Source organism: Antechinus flavipes, chromosome 1, assembly GCF_016432865.1.
Source record: "Antechinus flavipes isolate AdamAnt ecotype Samford, QLD, Australia chromosome 1, AdamAnt_v2, whole genome shotgun sequence".
Lineage (NCBI taxonomy): Eukaryota > Metazoa > Chordata > Mammalia > Dasyuromorphia > Dasyuridae > Antechinus > Antechinus flavipes.
The window spans coordinates 452,161,147-452,183,337 of NC_067398.1; the positions used below are offsets into that span (position 1 = coordinate 452,161,147).

Consider the following 22,191-nt stretch of genomic DNA (forward strand, 5'->3'; position numbering starts at 1 on the left):
TAGAAAATCAGACCAACATTTTACATCTTACATCAAGATAAAGTTGAAATGGATACATGATTTAGATGTAAAGGGTGACACCATAAGCAAATTAGTAGGGCAAGAAATATTTACCTCTTTTATGGAGAAGGGAAAAATTTAAAATCAAATAAGAGATAGAGAACAGTATGAAATGCAAAATAGTTACTTTTGATAAATTAAAGTGTTTTTGCACAAAGTCAATGCAACCAAGTTTAGAATGAAAGCAGAAAGCTGGGGAACAACTTTTACTTCTAGTCTTTCTGATAAAGGTCCCATTTCTAAATTAAATAGCGAACTGAGTCAAATGTATAAGAATGCAAATCATTCCACAATTGATAAGCGGTCAAAAGATATGAAGAGGCAGTTTTCAGATGAAGAAATTAATACTATAGTCATATAAAAATACTCTAAATCATCATTGATTAGAGAAATATAAATTAAAATAACTCTGAGGTATCATCTCACATCAAATTAACTAATAAAATAGAAAAAGAAAATGATAAATGTTGGAGAGGATGTGGGAAAATTAAAACACTGGTGCATTATTGGTGGAGTTGTGAACTAATCTAGCCATTCTGAAGAGCAATTTGGAATTTTGCTCAAAGGACAGTAAAACTTTGCATTTCCTTTGATCCAGCAATGCCACTATTATGTTTGTATCCCAAAGCGATCATTAAAAAATAGAAAAGGACCCACATTAAAAAAAAATTATGAAAACTCCTTGTGGTGGTAAGAAATTGGAAACTGGGGACATGATTATTAATTGGGAAATATCTGAATAATAATATAACAGAATATTATTGTGCTATAAGAAATGAAAAACCTGGAAATACATGAAATAATGCTGAGTGAAATGAGCAGAACCAGCAGAACATTGTACACAGTAACAACATGTGCACTGACCAATTATGATAGACTTAGTTCTTCTTAAAACATAATGATCTAAGATGATGATATACTATAATATAACAATCTATGATGGAAATTGCTATCCACATGCAGAAAAAGAACTATGGACTCTGAATGCAGATTGAAGCTTACTATTTTCACTTAAATTTTTTTTCTTATGATTTTCCCCCTTTTATTCTAATTCTTTTTTCTTGACATAAATAACGTGGAAATATTTTTTTAATATTGTAGTTGTATAACCTATATCAGATTGTTTACTGTTTTGGAGAGGGACTGAGGACAGATGGAGAGAGAAAAAAATTTTTTGTAGAGCAAAAATATACACATATATCACTTTGCTTCCAAGTTTCTCTATTTATTAAATCGAGGAAATAGATTTTGCCCATTAAAACAAATTAATGAGATTAGAAAAGTGTTCTGAAATCTTTGGTAGCATCATGCCCTAGTTAGCTCTGGAGATATTTCTCATCTTAGGTTGGCTTTCTGGACTCTTAATATTTTCTTCCTCTTGTAACATCTCTGTCGATCATTGTTTCTTCTTGGATTTTTCTCATTTAGATCTCTTACTCAGGAGGTTTTATAATTTTAACTTTTCCCCATCTTAATGATATGAATGCAGTATTCTATTTTAGAACATAATATTCTATTATTCTGTTTCTATTTCTGTTCTATGCATATTTCTGTTTTTATTCTATTTTGTTGAACTGTTAAAATGGTAGAAAAAATAGAGTATTTTAAAACAAAACAGGAAAAATTACATCATCAAGTATCTAACAATTTTTAGAAATAGTTTTTCAATGAAAAAATATGAATGAAAATAGGAGACTTTATTGTTTGTTAGCTGCCGCCTACTCTCCGATTTCAATTCCTTTTATGTGTCCCTAGAGTCTTTCTCCCTGGAAGTATCTCTGGCTATGATGTTAGCTCAAGTATCCATGCTTTTAACCCAAGTGAATTCAAAGTTATCAAGTTGGGTCCTAGGATTTTCAGCCCCTGTTTGGGTTTGTTTTTTAAACTAGTTTTATCTATAGGTGTGAGGCCTTTCTTTGAGGAAATGCTTTCTTAGATGGCCTAAGAGATTATTGACTGTTAACTTTGAGCAAACCATTAATCTCTTGTCTCAGTTTCCTCATCTGTAAAGTGGGGGTAGCAATAGCCTCTACCTTGGATGTTGTGAAAATCAAAACTGTTTATAAGCCACTTAGCACTTTGTTTAGCACAGCATTGTCCATTTGTTTCAGACCTAACTCCATTTGGGATTTTTTTGGTAATTGTAAATACTAGAGTGCTATTATATAAATGCTAGTTGCTATTATAAGTCTCAGTTTCCCTATCAGCTTGACGACCATGATTATATTGTGCTAAATATTCAAGTGTAGTAGAAAAGGAAAATCATACATTTTTGTTCTATTTCAGTTACACTCCTGATTTCCTTTCTCTTTCCTACGAAGATACCAAGTTGAACTTCTGGCTCAACCCTAGGTAGATTGTTAATAAACTCAATTAGCACATTAATGAATTAATTTATTAGTTACTGTTTCAGTACACTCTAGTGGCCTGTAGGAGTTAATACAGTTTACTAAATAGTTTAATCTTCAGCCAGGGAGCAGCTTAGGTATGAGGTATGTAAGTATTTTTCTCACACAGAATTGATTTTACTTTTAATGTCCTTGCTCTACTCCCTGTGGAAGTGTAGCTCGCCTAGGTTTCTGTAACTAGGCTATTAGTGAATGTTAAGATCATCATCTGTCTCCATGGGAAATCTCTGAGTGCTGCAGCATTTGGACAACAACAGAAAGGTTAGAATTGAAAAAGTGCTGACTGAAAGCTGATCTTGCCATGGGGCCCTGAGTCCAGCTGTACATTTGGCACTGACAGAATAGTTCCTGTAGGCCACACCCAGCTGTGTGAACTAGAACTGAGGACAATTGCTTGATTATCAGCTGTAGCTTCAGTTCTTGATTTTGCTCAATGAAAAATTAATGCTGTAATAATGAGCTAACCTTTTCTTTTGAAATTGCTTGTAAAAGAGGCCTTAGGTGTATAAGGGAAGGAGGGAGAGGCAAGGAGACTTATTTATTTTTTTTTTTCTGTTTCACCTTTGGTTTCTTGGAGCTTGGGATAATTGGAAGTAAATACTGATTTTGCATTTTATCATTTAAAATCAGCACTGTCCTCTGGTTTTATTGCTTCACTGCAGAAAAACCTTTTAGGTTTATAAGCCATAAATGATAAAATATTAATTTGGTTTGATTTTTTTTTTTTTTTTTTGATTCACATTCAGCATTTGCTGAAAGTACCCCAGGGCTTTTTGTTAGTTGCATTTTTGTAGGATCCTGGAGTGAAAAACATTTTCGTTGAATCTACGTTTTTTTTTTTTTTTTTTTTTGCATTGTAATTCCAGCAGACTTTAAATAGGGTATATCATTCCCTAAGAATAAAAGTCTCAGGTTTCTCTCAGGCTGTTCTGTCTCCCTACTTTTTCTTACTGATAGCAGAGGAGAACCTTATAGGTTACTACTTGAAGAAAATTGAATTAATTGGGCCTAATATGAATTAAATATATATCAAGTTATTGCATGTGATTCTTAAATCTGTATCTCAATGAATTGATTTAGAGGCATCCAAAATATTTCTTAATGGTTTATATTAGAATCCTTTTTGATCTCTTACTGACCTTGGGAAGGGAATGTCATTATATTAATCAAAAGAAACATAAAAAATTTGTTGTACTGTAAAAGGCTCTTTTATACAAAACATTCTAAGAATAAAGTAGACTAGTTTTGTCTCTTGAACGTATTCCCATAAAAGACTTCATTCTATGTGTCTTGAACAAGCACCAGATTTAGAGTTAAAAGAACTAAATTCAAGTCCTAGCTTTGATACTTATTAGCCACATTAGTGTAGGCAAATCATTGAAGTCAATCAATAAATATTTATTGAATGTTTGCTAGGAAGTATTATTTCCATTATATAGAAGTGTTAAGTGATTTTCCAGTGATATAATAAAAACCAGGCTTAGTATATGCAGAGCTTTTAATTCTAGATCCAGTGTACTTTGTAGTATTTTTCTTGAGTTTTATTTCCTTATATAACATTTATAAAGTTGTATTCCAATGCTTTATTGTATCATAGAGATAACACTAAGTTTTTGAAGACTATACCAGTGGAATCCAACCTCTGTTAGATCCACTGTGATAGAAAAGTTTTGAATATTACCTTACTTATGGAATCTTCTTTTTTTAAAGATCCATACAGTGAAGATACTTGATGATGAATGCTTTGGCTGTGGCAACCCATGAAAGAAAGGAAAAGACAAAATTATTCCTTGGCTTGGGAGGCTTTCTTTTGCTTCTTCTTTTTTTTTTTTTTTTTTGCCATTAATTGGGATTAGGTGACTTGCCTAGAGTCACACAGCTAATAAGAGTTAGTTGTCTGGGACTGGATTTGAACTCATGTCCTCCTGACTCCAGGGCTAGTGCTGTCTCTCTACTGCACTATCTAAATGCTCCTTCCTTTTGCTTTTGAATAATGTTAGTAGTAGTTTTGGAAAAGGGAGTAGAAGGTATTAAGAATCACTGGTTGGTTGTTTTTTTGTTTTTGTTTTTGTTTTTTACCATTTGTAACCTTAACTTAATTCTTGGCATGCTAACTGGGAGATCCCTTGTCCAATGATCAATGAATACACATATTATTAGAGAAATTGAATTGCATCAGACAATTTTTGATTTAAACAAAATCAGAAGAAGGAAGTTATATTTTGATGAGGAATAGCTCATGGATTCTTTTTAGAGAGTCAAATAAAGAAATTGATAATTGGTTTTGTTCTGTATCCTCAACAAAAAGAAACGTAATTCCCTGTGGCATTTGCTTATCTCATTTTTGAGAAATCGTGATTTTTTTTTTTCAAAAAGTCCATTGCAAAAACAATTGCAGCTTATGTACCAATAGTTGATTCAAATGGTGAAGAGATAGAAAAGTTCTATCAAGAGGAGAGTAAGATCTTTTAAATGCACAAAGACTTTGTTACTAAGTGACTTCATGCAAAGCTGGAAATAAATAGGTAAGGACAGGGAGAAATTTGCTGGAAAATAAAGAGCAATAATAAGGAATAAAAGATGAACATTGCTGTACCTGGGAATAGCAGGTATTATTATGAGTCCTTTGGCAATTTTGGTTGTTCATTGTGTTGGTCAGAATTTCTCTTTCAAGGTTGATTATCTTTACAATATTGTTGTATTATTTGTTCTCCAAGTTATGCTTTTTTAAAACTTGTTTCCTTTCATACAAATATTTCCCATTTCTTTTTCTTTTTGAAACTATCACCTTCAACATTTATTTTTGACTTTTTTGGAATACATATCCAGTAGTAAACTTGGTCAGAGAGTAGGGGCATTTTAATAATTTTTCTTTATTGATCCCAAGGAGACATACAGAATAGCTAGAATTCTTCATTGTTATGCCAGCATTGATTGATCCCATCTTTTCTTTTTTCTAGTTTTTGTGGTATGAGGTAAAAATCTTGGGATTGTTTTAATTTTTATTTCTAGTGGTAGCATATTTGAGTATATTTTTATGTGGTCAGTTATAGTTTGGAATTTGTTTATATCTTTTGACCACATATCTACTATGTAATGGCTGTTGGTGTTATGAATATTTTTTCAAGAAAAGAATTAAAAGGCATTTGATAATATTGAGCAGTGAGTAACATCACAAAAAATGGAACTGTTTGCATTTTTTGAAATGGAAATGATGTTACTGATGTGAGGGTCATTCCTAAATTAGTGGACTATACATAATTAGACCATTGACTTATTAGTGAAAAGATCAAATTCCGCATGAAAGTGGTATTGTGAATAGGTTGTTGGACCTGGAATCAGGAAGACTTATCTTCCTGAGTTTAATTCTGGCCTTAGATCCTTACTAGTTGTATATTTCTGGGCAAGTCACTTAACCTTGATTGCTTTAGTTGCTCATCTATAAAATGAACTGGAATAGGAAATGGCAAACCACTCTAATATCTTTTGCCAAGAAAACCCGAGTTAGATGTGCCTGAAATGACTTCACAACAATAGAAAAACAAAACTAAGAAAAAGTTAAACTGTGTAATCAAAATTCCATACTGACTTATTAAAACTTACTTAGAATGAAAAATGGTTTATGAACAGAAGAGATTTAGATGTATACTATAATTCCTTTTATCTGACATAAATTTAACTGACATAGATCAATTAGAAAAGTAAAGAGGAAGGAGGGAAAGGAACAAGTATGTATTTAGTTCCTACTATATGCCAGGCACTTTGCTAAGTGCTCTTTATTCAAATATTATCTCATTTAGTCCTAGTAACAACTCTGTAAAGTAGGTATTATTATTGTTCCCATTTTACAGTTGAGGAAATTGAGGTGAACAAAGATGAAGTGATTTATCTAGAGTTTTGCACTTCAATTCAGTAAACATTTATTACGGGCCTACTATGTGCCAGGCACTTTGCTAAACTCTGAGGACTAAGAGACAAAATACAGTGCCTTCCCTTAAGGAGCTTATAATTTAATGGGGAGACAACATGAAAACAAATATTTATGGGGCAAGCTATAACACAGGATAAATAGGGAATAATTTAATGAGAGAAAGCACTGGAATTAGGAGTTTGGAAAGCCTTCTTTTGGGTATGGGATTTTATTTGGTACTTAAAAGTGGCCAAGGGAATCAGTAGATAGATTTGAAGAGGGAGAACATTCCAGACAAGTAGAAAGTCAGAGAAAATGACTAGAGCAAAGAAATAGAATGTTTCATTGGTGGAAGGTTTAGGAGACCAGTGACAATCAGATTGAAGAGTAGATATTGGGGAATAAGATGTAAGAAGGCTGGAAAAGTAGGAGGGGGCTAACTTATAAAGGGCTTTGAATGCCAAACAGAGAATTTTGTGTTTCTCCTAAAGGCAATAGAAGTTGTGAAGGGCAAAACCAATTTAGAGAAAGCTTGGTGAAAAATTTAAGCAGAGGCCTAGAATATTTAAGGATAAAAGTGGAAGAATAGCAAACAGAAGAAAAATGGAAAGGATCAGCAATGCTTTTTTAAATGAAAAGAATTACTGATTTTTTTCAAAATTTGTAATGTTAGAGATAGCTTTCTGAAGTTCCTCAGATCAGCCCGAGTCCTTAGTCTTGTGGAAAAGTGATGCAAGCAGGACAGCCACCACAAGGCTGGTCAAAGATGGAATGAATCATTTCCAGTCCTTCTCAGCCCTTATATACCTTAGTACAATTACATCATTATAGCACTATTGCATCACCATACTAAGAACTAAGTATATATGTGAATTGGAGAGCCATCATCTTATCAATTCCATTGAGTTAACCTCTTGTTTCAAGTATACTTCTCCAGAGTTCCAATCCTCTACAAAAATTATCTACAATTTTCTTTTTTTTCTTTTTCTTTTTCTTTTTTTTTTTTATTTTTATTTTTATTTTTTTAATTTTTATTTAATAATTACTTTATATTGACACTCGTTTCTGTTCCAATTTTTTTTCCCTTCCTCCCTCCACCCCCTCCCCTAGATGGCAAGCAGTCCTTTATATGTTGGATATGTTGCAGTATATCCTAGATACAATATATGTTTGCAGAACCGAACAGTTCTCTTGTTGCATAGGGAGAATTGGATTCAGAAGGTATAAATAACCCGGGAAGAAACACAAATGCAGATAGTTCACATTCGTTTCCCAGTGTTCTTTCTTTGGGTGTAGCTGCTTTTGTCCATCATTTATCAATTGAAACTCAGGTCTCTTTGTCAAAGAAATCCCCTTCCATCAAAATATGTCCTCATACAATATCGTTGTCGAAGTGTATAATGATCTCCTGGTTCTGCTCATCTCACTTAGCATCAGTTCATGTAAGTCTCGCCAGTCCTCTCTCATTTCCCTCTCTAAAAGAGCCATCTCTATTAAGATGAAAAGAAGAAAACAATAGAAAAAAAGAAATCCAGCAAAAAATAGGCAAGCTTTCTCAAGCTATATTCTACAATAGACCAGATCATCAATGTTACTCAATGGACAAGATTTCATTCTAATAATTATCTGAGGCCAGATTTAAACAGGAGGGGAAAAAATGAACTGGTTTCCCTTTAGAAAACTGCAGTATGCCTTTAGTGACCCTAATTTTTACTTGGAAACATTGAAGACCTATTTGAGTATTAACATATGTGCTATTAGCTCACATTTACTGTATTTCCTCACGTCACCTCTATCTAGGCAATGTGGTTCAAATATTATCACCTCATTTTACAGATGAAGAAAACTAAGGCTTAGAGAATTCAAGTAACTCTCCCATAGTCACATACATGATATGTGTTGGAGATAGGACTTGAACTCAGTATTATCTAATTTAAAATCTTTCACTCTTTTAATTTTTTTTCCTTAATCACATTTTATTCCTCCTTTACATATAAAAATAGTTTGCAACATTCATCTTTGTTAGATTTTGAGCTCCATTTTTTTTCTCTTCCTTTCTTTCTATCCCCTTTCCTAATATTGCAAGCAATCTGATTGAAGTTACACATGACAATCATATTAAACATATTTCCAGATTAATCTTGTGAAAGAGGATTCAGAACAAAAGGGAAAAACCATGAGAAAGAAAAACAAAAAAACAAAAAATAATCACTTTTTTTTTAAAAAAAAAATTTTGTTCCTGTCTTTTTTTTTTTTTTTTAAACATCAGACAACCCCTATTGCTTGAATATCTACTCTCTTGGAAGGAGGATAAAAAAATATTTTAGCAAAAACAACCACTATATTAACTGTGTCTGTTATTGTAGGCAACATTTTTCCATGCTCTGCTGAGAAGAGAGAGATATGTTACATTATCTTTTCTTGTGGGTCCAAATTGGTCATTACTATTCATCAGAGTTTGCCTTCCTTTTAAAGTTCTTTTAATTTACATTACTATAATCGTTGTATTACTTGCCCTTATGGTTTTGCATAATTTGCTGCACATATTTATCTCAGCTCTCTGAATTCCTCAAAGTGGTCTTATTTGGATATGATTTTTTTGCTCATTTTCTTCCCTATTAAATTGTGAGCTCCCAACATAAGAGGGAGCTTTATTTGCCTTTCTTCTTATTCCTAAAGCTCAAAGCAGTAAATGACACACAGCAGGCACTTAATAAATGCTTGGTAACTAATAGCCACAAAAAATCATTTTATTCTTTCCCTCTATTCCATGCTGCTGTACTCTTAAAGTTGACTGACAAATCATTAATGAACCTATTTTCTTTGTAAAATAAGAATCTCTCTCTCTCTCACACACACAAACACACACACTCACACACATATTACTTTGCAAATATTAAGAGAACTAAATAATTGTCAACCACCATCATCATTATTACACATGTAAATATTATCATTAACATAGCCTTAGAATAAATATTACAAATGTTTTAAATTTGGGGGGGCTTATTTTAAGGTTATTAAAAAACACATTTTTCCCCATTTGTTTTTTCACTCATAATTGACTTTTATCTTTGAGACCATAAATGTATCTTCAGGGTAGGGGGGACAGACATAAAAGGAAGAAAGGGAGAGCCTTTAGGCAAATCTTGTGGTGATCACAGTTGGAGAGCACTGGGTTAGTGCCCATTATATCCCAATTTTATTCCAGGTACACATTATCATTATAATCTTTTTTTCCCCCAGTAGACTTTTCTTTGAAGAGAGAGGAATGAATAGGATTGGAACTGGAGAGCATAATGACTCCAAATGATACTTTTTATACATCTGTGGTCTTTTTTCATGGAACATGTTCATTTTCAAATAAGGACAGGGGAATTTTAGATTTAGTACATACAAGAGGAGATAATGAATGCCAAGAAAGATAACCTGATTGACCAGAACTAATGAGAACATTACTCTTAGTTTGAAAAAAAAACACCACACTATCATGATATGAAAGAATTGCAGATTTTGTGTGAGAGGCTACTGATACCACATCCTACAACTTTTGAAACATTTTCATCCCAAAGATCTCTAAGCACTTACAAGCTCTATGTCTCACAATATCACTCCTACTAAAAATTTAATTGCTTCCCTTTATCACATTCCAGAGTACTTTTTAAAATTTTAATTTAAAAAAGAGTAATAGAATGTAATATTCTTTGGATTTTCAATAATTATAGGTAATGCTTAAGAGTTCTAGAAAGGAGATCAGGCATCTTGGGGAAAGGAACTGGCTCTTAAACTTTTGCAACACAGTATGCATTTGATAAATGCTCATTAGATCAATGAATCCAGGGTTAAAATAAAGTTTCTAATCCTTCTTTTTGAGGTAAAAGACAAAGCCCTCAGAGAGTTAGCTCACTGGTTTAAGGTTTAAGGAGAAATGATTGATAGCTACAGATCCTATTTTGAGATGTATGGGTAAGATTGTGGGTGGTACTGGGAGAGGATGCTTCTGACCAAGAACATCTTTGGCTCCATAGTTTTGGTCAGTTAAATAATGCTATTTGCACATATGCTAATAACAGTTATGAAGACGGGCTTACTTTAATTCAAGCAAATGAATTACTAGTTTTATAAAAGAAATATAAACAGGATCATAAGGAATTTTCTAATGAATTTTGCCTTTGATTTTGTCTATTATTTACTGAAAGCTGATCTGTAGCTAAAGAAAACTTGGGATTACTTTGTTCTTATTATTTCTGCTTCCTCATCAATATGAAAGCTCTATATCTATATCTATCAATCTATCTATCTATCTATCTATCTATCTATCTATCTATCTATCTATCCATCTATATTTAGTATTCCTGCCAGTGTTCTTCTATCAGAAAGATTTTTGTTTGTTTGTATTGGTTACTTGTTACTATTCCTGGGCTCTTGGCATTTAAATAAAAAAATTTTTATTGCAGGTTTATCTTCAGGTTCATCCTTGAAATACAGTATACTTTCAAGGAGAGGCAGAAAACTCCCATATGACCCATCCGAAATGCCTCCCTCTGGGCTCAGTGATGAATGATATTAATTTAACTGGACTCTCTTATTAAAGCATGAAGATTCAGGTTTCTAAGGGAAGCAAAATATCCTATCTATTCCCCTCCCCCCCAATCTAATACAGCGCACACAACAGGCACTTGGTGTTTGTTGATTAAATGAATCCAAGATTCTATTATATCCTAATGAATTTGTTGATTATGATTATTCTTTTGATATTTGCCACAGTGCCAAAAATTCGTAAAAATAGAATGAGTTGAAAAAGGCTGTTAGTATTCATTCATTTCAACTTAATCTTCTGTTTTCTTTCTTTTCCCTAGGTGTGATTATTGTACCCAGCGCTGGTGTTGGTATTGTGTTAGGAGGTTATATTATAAAAAAGTTGAAACTTGGTGCCAGAGAATCAGCAAAGCTAGCAATGATCTGCAGTGGTGTGTCCTTACTGTGTTTTTCAACACTCTTCATTGTTGGATGTGAAAGTATTAACCTGGGTGGCATAAATATTCCATATACAACAGGGTAAGTATCTCTGAATGACTGAATAATAAATATTACAATTATGGAACACCCTCTAAATACTTAAGTATTCAGCTCTGTTGTAGAATCTAATGCTATGTGCCTTTCTAAATGTTCTCAGGCTAATATTTTATCTCTCTGCCTAGAATGCAGTTTCTTTCTAAGGCAGAGACCATGCTTTCTAATTTTTATCCCTTCCAAGTGCTTTCTACAGTAATTTTTATCTAGATGATTTCTGCTGATGGTGAATAAATAAAATTATTAGCAACCTTCATTTATATAGCACTTTACAACTTACAAAGCTTTTTCCTTAACAATAACTATCCCTTGAGATAGATAGTAAAAATATGACTATTTTCTCCAAATCCAATTCATACAGACATTACCCCATGATGGTATTGCTCCTCTTTGAAAATGAAAAGTAAGGACAAACAATAGTAATCCTCTTCAAATTAGAAAACTGAGACTCAGGTTGAGTAACCAGATTGATTGAAGTCATTTAGAGAGTAAATGGTAGAAACAAGTCTTGATTAAAAGTTTTCCAGACTAAGTCTAGCCCTTTCTGTATAAATAGAAATGTTTCTTTTTGGAGCTCATAAAAATGCAAAACATTCCATCATTTACACACATCAGATATGTTTCAGTGTCCATTCATTACACAGCATTTCAGTGTTTCTTTTTAAATACAAAGTTTCAGTTTATGAATAAAATACTTAGTTTTTGATTGTTTTTATTTCACAGTAGAGATCCATGTTGCAATAGATTTCATTTGAGATTGAAGTTGTAAAAGTTTATATTTCATTGAGGCAATTTAGAATGATGGTAAATTACAATGATTAAATTATTTGTGTGTTATATTGTTAAATATTATTTTGCTTCAAATATTACTTGAAGGGAAATTTAAAAAATATTTTGCAAACAGAAATCATGTCTGAGTTGTTCTTTACTACTGTAGTATTGAACCATGGACAAAGATAATCTTAATCATGTTTTTTTTTTTTTTGATGAAGGATATCATGAAAAAAGGTGACATAACAGGATTATCACTTTTCCTTGAATAAAACATATAACTAAGATAACTTGGTATAGTAGATAGAATTTGGACTTGATGTTGGGAAGACTTTGATTAAAATTCTACCTCTGAGATTTACTAACCGTGTAATTAAGGACAATCAGTCAAGAAATAATTATTGAGAGAACTTACTCTGTTTGAGACACTATGCTAAGTACCAGGGATACAAAAAGAAGCAACAGACCATCCCTTCCTTCAAAGAGCTAACATTCTAATGAAAGACAATTCCATTAATTTCTCTGACCCTTCATTTTCTTACCTACAAAAGGGGAAGGTTGTAGGAAACAGCTTTTCAGGTTCTTTCGAGCTTTCAAATTGTGATCCTATTAGATTAGGGCTTACTTATATAGAATGTACAATAAAATGCTTTCTAAAGAGATTTTCTTGAAAGAAAATAATATATACTTTCTAAAACCAGAAAATTGGTTATTCTGAATATACTTATATTTTAAGTCAAACTGAAGCACTGTACATTCTAAAGACTGTCTAAAACTTGTCAGATATGAGATAAAAATCTTCTACTTTATGTGGATTCCTCAGAGAAATAATTTTCTAAAACTCAGGAATGGGACAACTCAAGCTACTCTCATTTGAACAGTTTACTCATTTGGTTGTGTTGGCAAAACATCTGAGGAAAACAAAGCCCTAAATGATGAGCCACTGATGAGATGCCTACTTTCTGACTTTAAATACGGCTTTGATTTTCTTCTAGATGTAAATTGAATTTCATGTATGTATTGCCAAGTCATTTAGGTTAGAAAAAAAAAAAAAAGAAACAAAATCAAAGCAAATTATCAGGAATACAAGTAAAGAACATTTCTGTGTTGCTACATGGTGAGATCATCTAAGGTAATTGGCAGTCAGATAAACTGTTGCTCATAGACTATAGTATAGACATCAATGGCTAATATTCATGAGATATTCATAAATATATATGATCTTTTGGGCTAAACTAACTTAGGCTCTTAACTTTTTTTTAAATTTAAAACATAGCAAATAGAAAAAATAGCAAAAAAAAAAAGATTGTTATGTTGACAGCAGAACATGAGAGGATTCAAACTATGTAACAAATTTCCATTTCAAGAATGTATATATAATAATAAAACACGTATTCAGAATTGTCTTTTTTTTTTTTTTTTGCTTCTTTGATATAGTTTTCTTTTATTCTTTGCTTTGCAATTTTTTACTTCATTCTTTTTCCCTGTCTTCCCTGCTCCTCCTCCCCCAAGTAGGCTACAGTTAAGCACAAATATATGTATGTTTTTATATATTTATATATGTATACATGTACACACATACATACATGTTATATCTTTTGTTTTCTATCCGTGTTAACTCTTGTACTTCTACTCGCTAACTTGCCCCCATCCCAAAATCCCTCCCTTATCCTCTTCTCCTATGCTTTTCCTTACTCTTTATCCCTTTTCCATCATTCTACATACTTTATCCCTCCCTGTTAATTTAAACACCTTTCTACACACAACCTTATTCTATTCTCCCCCCTCTTATTTCTTTATAGATTTTGGAAGGTGTTATGTATTACTATTTTTACCTTTTCCTATATGATTTTGATTTTTAAAATCACATGATATTCAGCTCTACCCCAATCTTTCTTTTGGAATACCCAATTACTAATGACAATCTTAGACATGTAGTTTATATTTTCATGTATAAAACATAAACAATTTGTCCTTATTGAGTTCCTTAAAATTAGTCCTTGCTGTTGTCTTTTAAATACCAATTTTTTTTTGAGTTCAGGTTTGATTTGCAACAAAACCTTGAAAATCTGATAGTTCATTGAATATCCAACTAACTTAGAATTTTAAGAAATCTTGTATAAATAGTCATATTTACTTCTGGAAAAAATACTTATTTTGAACTTTTTCTTTAAAAATTTTGAATTTTAAATTCTTTCCCTTCTGCCACTCCTTCCTTACCAGCTGAGAAGATAAACAATATGTCAGTTATGTATGTGAAGTCATGTAAAACTTATTCACATATTACTCATATTAAAAAATTGTACTTGATATAAACCCCAAATTCACAAGTTCTCTTTTTGCAGGTGAATAGTATTTTTTTCTCTTGAGTTTTTTAGAATTGTTTTCAATTATTGTATTGATCAGAGAAGCTGAATCTTTCACAGTTGATCATCATTACAACATTGCTGTTACGATGCATAATGATCTTTCTGTTCTTCTCAGTTCTCTTTATATCAGTTCATATAGTTCTTGTCATGCTTTTTTGAAACCACCTCCTTGATCAGATATATCTCATAGCACAGTATTAACACCATAAAATCGAACACTATGACTTGTTCATTATTTTCCAATTGATGAACATCCCCTTGATTTCCAATTCTTTGCAACCACAAAAATGCTGCTATAAATATTTTTGTGTTATGTTTTCTTTGATTAGTGTTTTGTAGAAGAGACTTTACTTACAGAAGCAATAATAGTGGCTTATCTCGGGTGTTTTTTTTAAAAATGAGTTTTTATTTATTTATTTAAAATGAAAATTTATTATTATTTTTAGAATGAATCTTCATTTCAAGCTTGACAGAAATTGTGCTGTCATACATTCAACTGGACATTTTTGGACGTAGTTCCAAATTGTTCTTCAGAATGGTTGGACCAGTTCACTACTTCAACACTTCATTAGTATACCTATTTCCCTACATCTCTTCCAGTATTGGTGATAGGTGTAAAGTAGTACCTCAGAGTAGTTTAAATGTGTATTTTTCTAATCAATAGTTATTTATAGCATTTTTTCATTTGACTGTAGAAACCTATGATTTTATCTTCTGAAAACAATCTATTCACATCCTTTAATCATTTTTTCAATTAGGGAAGAGCTCTTATTTTTATAAATTTGACTCAGTTCTTTACTCAGTATGTATCTGAGCTTTCATCAGAGAAATTTAGCATAAAATTTTTGTTATTGCTTCACTGAAAGAAAATAAAATAGACCCAATTGAAAGAAACTTGATTTTTCACATAATCAAGTTTCTTTCAATTGGCTCTATTTTTGCTCTGATTTTGTCTGAGATACAGAGAGCTACCCATGCCTTTATTATTTCTGTTGAAGCATATTAGATCTGCTCCAGCCCTTTAGCTGAACTCGTGTATATCTTTTTCAAGTCTCTTATAAAGGACATATTATTGAATTTTGGTTTCTAATCCATTCTGCTATCCACTTCTGTTTTATGGGTGAGCTCATTCCATTCACATTCATTGTTATGATTATTGATTGTTTATTTCTCTCCATCTCATTTTCTTCTGTTTACTTTCTCTTTTTATACTATCTTCTTCAAAAGTCTATTTTGATTCTAACCATTGACATCTTTAATTTGGAAATGTCTCCAAACATTCAGCTCTATCTCCATCTGTGATGTAAGATGAAGCAGGAAGGATAGCTTTAGGTATCTGCCACCAATGTTGTACTCTGCAGCTATACTTTTACACTGAAAACACACATACAAGGAGACACAGAAACAAATACTGCTTTGATATAAGCTTTGCTTCCACTTGATGAAAACGGTTATTTTCTATTTAAACAATTTAGAGATTGACATCTCTTTGTTAGATTAATGCCTTTCTCAAAAAAAAATTTCATCCCTTTTCATCCCTTTTCTCCTTTGCCCTTTCAGATGTTAAGTTTGAAAATGATAAACAAAGATATCATCTCTACTGAAATAAGTGGTTTGCTTTCCGGCATTCTTGAACATTGTATTACAAACAGAAACCTGACATATATGTTGTGATTTAGGCTAGAAATAAATGGAATGTTAACAGTTTTCTCGAAAAGAACAATCAACCAGCACATTTAATTGAAATATTTCTGCTTGCTGTGTATTTTGTTCTGTTATTTGAATTATTTTAAATTTTATTTAACTTAATTTTGTATGTGCCTCAAGAATCCTAACCAAAAACATTATCTCCTGCTCCCAATAACATGCCCATGTTTACAGGCCATTAGGTGGCATAGTAGGAGCAATTAAGGTGGCACAGTAGATAAGATGTTAGACCTGGAGTAAAAGAGATTCATCTTCCTGAGTTCAGATCTGGCTTTAAATACTTATTGGCTGTGTGATCCTGGGCAAGTCTCTTAATCATGTTTGCCTCATTCTCCTCATCTGTAAAATGAGTTGGAGAAGGGAAAGGCAAGCTACTCAATATCTTTGCAAAGAAAACCCAAATGGGTTAAAAGAGTCACACAGGACTGAAAAATGAGAGAAAACAACAAACGGAGATGCCAGTTATTTGACCCTGGACAAGTCATGATCTAACTCATGTTCCTCATTTGGGTATGATGGATTTTGTAAAAGTTATATCACTTCTCTCCCAGGCTTGTTAGGAGCTAAAAATGAGATATGTCTATAAACTGTTTTACAAATCTTAAAGTATTATATAAATTATGATGTACTATTATTATAATATTTCAGGGATATGGATACCTTTAAGTTAGATTTCTTCCAATTTTGATTCAACCTCTCCTCCCCCATGAAAATGTTACATATTTCTATAACAATCTTCTATAAAACTTTAATAAATTTCAAAGAACTAAATTCTTTAGAATAAAAATAAAATAAAACTGTGATTCCCTAAACTATGATGATAATAAAGCTTAATCAATTGAAGTCTTGCTTTATATTTCTACATTTTTGTGCAGATTTTAAGAATAAATTTATTGAAAAATGGTTTTCTAGTAAGGTGTAATCTCTTTGAGGGCAGGGACTAATTTTCATTTTTGACTAATTTGACTAATAATAGCTAATAATATTTAAGATTTTTAGAGTACTTACTATGTGCCAAGCACTGTGCTAGGTATATTACAATTTTAAATTTGTTTGATCCACACAACCTGCCTTTCATAGCAGTTCTATAGCACTAATAAGGTGCTATTATTATTCCCATTTTAAAGAGGAAACTGAGGCAAAGAGACATTAAATGACTTGCTTGGGTCATATGTAGTTGATTTCAGAGGCCAAATTTGAACTCAGATTTTCCTGATTCCAGGCCCAACATTCTATTTGTTATGCCATCCAGGATAGTGTCTTCTATTTAGTAAGTGCTTAATAAGTATTTATTATATTAAACTGAACTTTTAAATTGGAGAAGTCACAATAAAACATTTGTTTTACCTCCAGATCCAATTGCTTTAAAGAAGAGCATTGAACAGGGTCACACAACTAGTAAGTGTCTGAGGTAGCATTTGAACTTTGGTCCTAGTGGTAGGCCTGGCACTTGATTTACTGATCCTCCTAGCTGCCTCACCATTAAACATTTAAAACATTTAAAAATTGTTTTTTCAATATATTTGATTTGTTTTGCAAGTCTATATATCTTATTTTATTCACTTAAAAGCATTATTCTGAGAAGAGGCCAGGAAGTTTCCTCAGAATGACAAAGAGATTAAGGAAACAAACAAAAAAGTTAAGAAGCCCAAATATTCCAGAGTATTTTTAAAGCAGTTACACAAACTTAGAGTTCATCTCAATTCCGGGCTATTTTTTAAATAGTTATGCAAACTTAGAGTTCATCTCTTTTCACATTGAAACCCAACAACCAGTGTTGGCTGAATTGAAACAGTTGTTTTTTGTGTTTCAAGATGTCAAGGATGTTAAAGTTCATAGTCAATGGATGCTAACAGAAGGTGATTCAAACTTTGTAATTAAAACTGCAGGGGGAACTTCAGGTGCTGAGAATATAATTACTTGAGTTGGAAATGAGTCAATATATCAGCTGGGGTGTGGATAATGAAAACTCATCAAAAGCTCCGTTCTGAATCCTCCTAGTGTCTCAGTTGATATGGCAGTAAAAATACCAAATGATCTAGTTCCATACGGATGTCAAAGAAAAAAAATCTGATTATTGAATGATCTAAATTACTTTCCACAAAACTTTGTTACCTTGTCTAAGCACTGGTTTTTGATTATGAAATATGGTCAACAATGACTTTATTTGTAATGCTAAAGAATATATTCTCTGTTGGAAACCACAGTGCTTCTTGTTAAGGAAGATAGAGTTGGCCTAAATAAACTTACGTTTTAATAACTTTCCTCCTAAATACTTGATTAAGAAACTTCTTTTTTTTTTTTTTGCAAGATATCAAAACAGAATGTTTTCATTATTAGATAATTATATTGTGGTGGGGAAAATATATACTTCATAGATTTAGTAAATGAAAAGACAGGGTCTCCTTTTTGTCTCCATCGGCCTATCTATCTCTATCTCTGTCTGTCTGTTACTATCTCTTTCTTTTTGTCACTCTTTCTTTGTCTTCCTCTTTTCCCATTGATAACAAATATAAGAATTTTATTGTACTAACATCTTAGCCTTAGAAGAGGTCTCATGGATTTAGTTTGACTCTTTTAAAGATGTGGTAATATGTGGCAGAGTCTGTATGGTTTAAAAATTAAGATTTTTGGCGTTTAATTGCTTATTTTATTACATCACACTGACTCTTTGCAACTAAGCAGTACAACTTCTGTAACCTTATGTATTAGCCCTCTTTGCTAGACAACCCTTACTTCTTGATGTCCTTATTTATTTATTTTTTATTATTATATGATGAATGTTGGAGGGGATGTGGGAAAACGGGGACACTGATGCATTGTTGGTGGAGTTGTGAATGAATCCAACCGTTCTGGAGAGCAATCTGGAATTATGCCCAAAAAGTTATCAAACTGTGCATACCCTTTGATCTAGCAGTGTTTCTATTGGGCTTATACCCCAAAGAGATACTAAAGAAGGGAAAGGGATCTGTATGTGCCAAAATGTTTGTGGCAGCCCTGTTTGTAGTGGCTACAAACTGGAAAATGAATGGATCATCATTTGGATCAATCAATTGGAGAATGGCTGGGTAAAATTGTGGTATATGAATGTTATGGAATATTATTGCTTTGTAAGGAATGACCAGCAGGATGAATACAGAGAGGCTTGGAGAGACCTACATGGACTGATGCTAAGTGAGATGAGCAGAACCAGGAGATCATTATACACTTTGACAACGATATTGTATGAGGATGTATTCTGATGGAAGTGGATTTCTATGACAAAGAGACCTAACTGAGTTTCAATGGATAAATGATGGACAGAAACAGCTACACCCAAAGAAGGAACACTGGGAAACAAATGTGAACTATTTGCATTATTTTTTATTATTATAACTTTTTATTGATAGAACATATGCATGGGTAATTTTTTTACAACATTATTCCTTGCACTCACTTCTGTTCCAACTTTTCCCTTCCCTCCCTCCACCCCCTCCCCTAGATGGCAGGCAATCTTATACATGTCAAATAGGTTATAGTATATTCTAGATACAATATATGTGTGCAGAACGTACAGTTCTCTTGTTACACAAGAAGAATTGGATTGAAAAGGTAAAAATAACTTGGGAAGAAAAACAAAGATGCAAGTAGTCCACATTCATTTCCCAGTGTTCCTTCTCTGGGTGTACTGATTCTGTCCATCATTGATCAGTTGGAACTGAATTGGATCTTCTCATTGTTGAAGATGTCCACTTCCATCAGAATATATGCTCATACAGTATTGTTGTTGAAGTGTATAATGATCTCCTGGTTCTTCTCATTTCACTCAGCATCAGTTCATGTGAGTCTCTCCAAGCCTCTCTGTATTCATCCTGCTGGTCATTTCTTACAGAACAATAATATTCCATAATATTCATATACTACAATTTACCCAACCATTCTCCGATTGATGGGCATCCTTTCATTTTCCAGTTTCTAGCCACTACAAACAGGGCAGCCACAAACATTTTGGCACATTCAGGTCCCTTTCCCTTCTTTAGTATCTCTTTAGGATATAAGCCAATAGTAACACTGCTGGATCAAAGGGTATGCACAGTTTGATAACTTTTGGGGCACAATTCCAGATTGCTCTCACAAATGGTTGGATTCCTTCACAACTCCACCAACAATGAATTCTTGATCTCCTTTAAATCCACTCATTTCAAGGTATTCTAATGATCAAGAAGATCTGAGTTCAAGTTTGACCTCAGATATTTATTAGCTGTGTGACTGGGCGAGTCATGGAACTCTGCTTTGAAACAGCTGAATAACACTCTTCTCTAAAAGTATGGATCCATTTGTACCAATTCCATTTCTCTTTCCCTCTATTTTAAGGCAAATCTGCATAGTGACAAAAAAGTTATTTTTTTCTTTTTCTTGCATTTGTTAGGATTATCTATGCAATTTTTAGGCATGTTTTTTTGGCTTAAATTAGTTGGTTATACATTTAGTCACTTTTAGCAGGACTTTTAAAACTTTTTCCTCTCACTATCACTTTTTGCCTGAGAAATGTTTTAGATGACACTCTCAGGTATATAGGAATTTAAAATAGCTATACAAATCGAACATTTACTGATAATAAATCATAATCTCACAAATAATCTCATAAACTCCACATTTCATTATACTACCCTATATGGGGACATAACCCATAGTTTAAGAAGCTTTGGCCTTTAGCAATTGCTATATTCATGAGGAAAATTAGTATTAAAATGTAGTCAATATTATGGAAGGCCTGAAAATTGTATCATATGAAGATTAAAGGCATTGGGAATATTTAGTCAAAAAGGGAAGAAAATTTGGCAATTCAAATATTTTAAAAGCTATTATGAGGTGGGGAGAGGGAAACTCTTATGGGGAAGAAGGATTAGATTTTTTTCTGCTCTGTCCTATAGGAATGAGAGTAATGGATAGAAAAAAAAAAAACTGAGTCAATTTTAAACTTGATATAAGGAATTTTTTTTTTAAACAATTGGAGCTATTCCAAAGTGGAATGGGCTTTGTTTGGAGGTAATACATTTCTCCAGTGGTAGATCTGAATAAAGCATTGATTCATCTGTATGTGAGGATGTGTAGCCTTTAAATATTTGAACATAGCTATCCTATTTCTCTCTATTCTCCCATCTCTCTCTCTCTCTGACCCAGTCTTCTTTTCTTAAAGCTAAATAAGCCCAGTTCTTAAATAATACCCTTCATGACATTGTCTTCAAGCAAAAGCAATATATGTTGGAGAGGGGATTTTTGCTTAGTTACCAATTAGATTAGATGGCCTCCCATTGAAGTCCTTTCAACTTGGAGATTCTGTGAAAGCAAACATCATAGTAGATGCTCTAGAAATGGATTTTGAATTGAATTCCTCTCTGAGAGAGATCTGGGCATAGAGTTTGAGTCGTTTACTGTTCCACTTGACATTTTTACTGGCCATTAAAATGATTTAACTGTGGCCTCATCATACACTTGTGCCAAAGTTAAGAAACATGTGCACCTTCCATAAAGACAGATCCAAGTCAGACCTAAAGATAACAATCTAGCTTTACATAGTTAGCTTTGTTGAAGAACAAAAGCAGACCTGTTTGTAGTGGCTAGAAACTGGAAAATGAATGGATGCCCATCAATTGGAGAATGGCTGGGGTGGTATATGAATGTTATGGAATATTATTTCTCTGTAAGGAATGACCAGCAGGATGAATACAGAGAGGCTTGGAGAGACCTACACGAACTGATGCTAAGTGAGATGAGCAGAACCAGGAGATCATTATACACTTTGACAACGATATTGTATGAGGATGTATTCTGATGGAAGTGGATTTCTATGACAAAGAGACCTAACTTGAGTTTCAATGGATAAATGATGGACAGAAACAGCTACATCTAA

The 22,191-nt window shown here is 32.7% G+C and overlaps 1 protein-coding gene across 2 annotated transcripts in view; it reads left to right on the plus strand.

The window, feature by feature from the left end:
* SLCO5A1 (solute carrier organic anion transporter family member 5A1) overlaps positions 1–22,191 on the plus strand; it is a 395,082-nt gene that overhangs the window by 342,624 nt on the left and 30,267 nt on the right. For both annotated transcript variants that reach the window (XM_051970066.1, XM_051970067.1), the window contains one exon: positions 11,238–11,436. In XM_051970066.1, the coding sequence (XP_051826026.1) occupies positions 11,238–11,436 (199 nt within the window). The remainder of the gene's footprint in view (positions 1–11,237; positions 11,437–22,191) is intronic.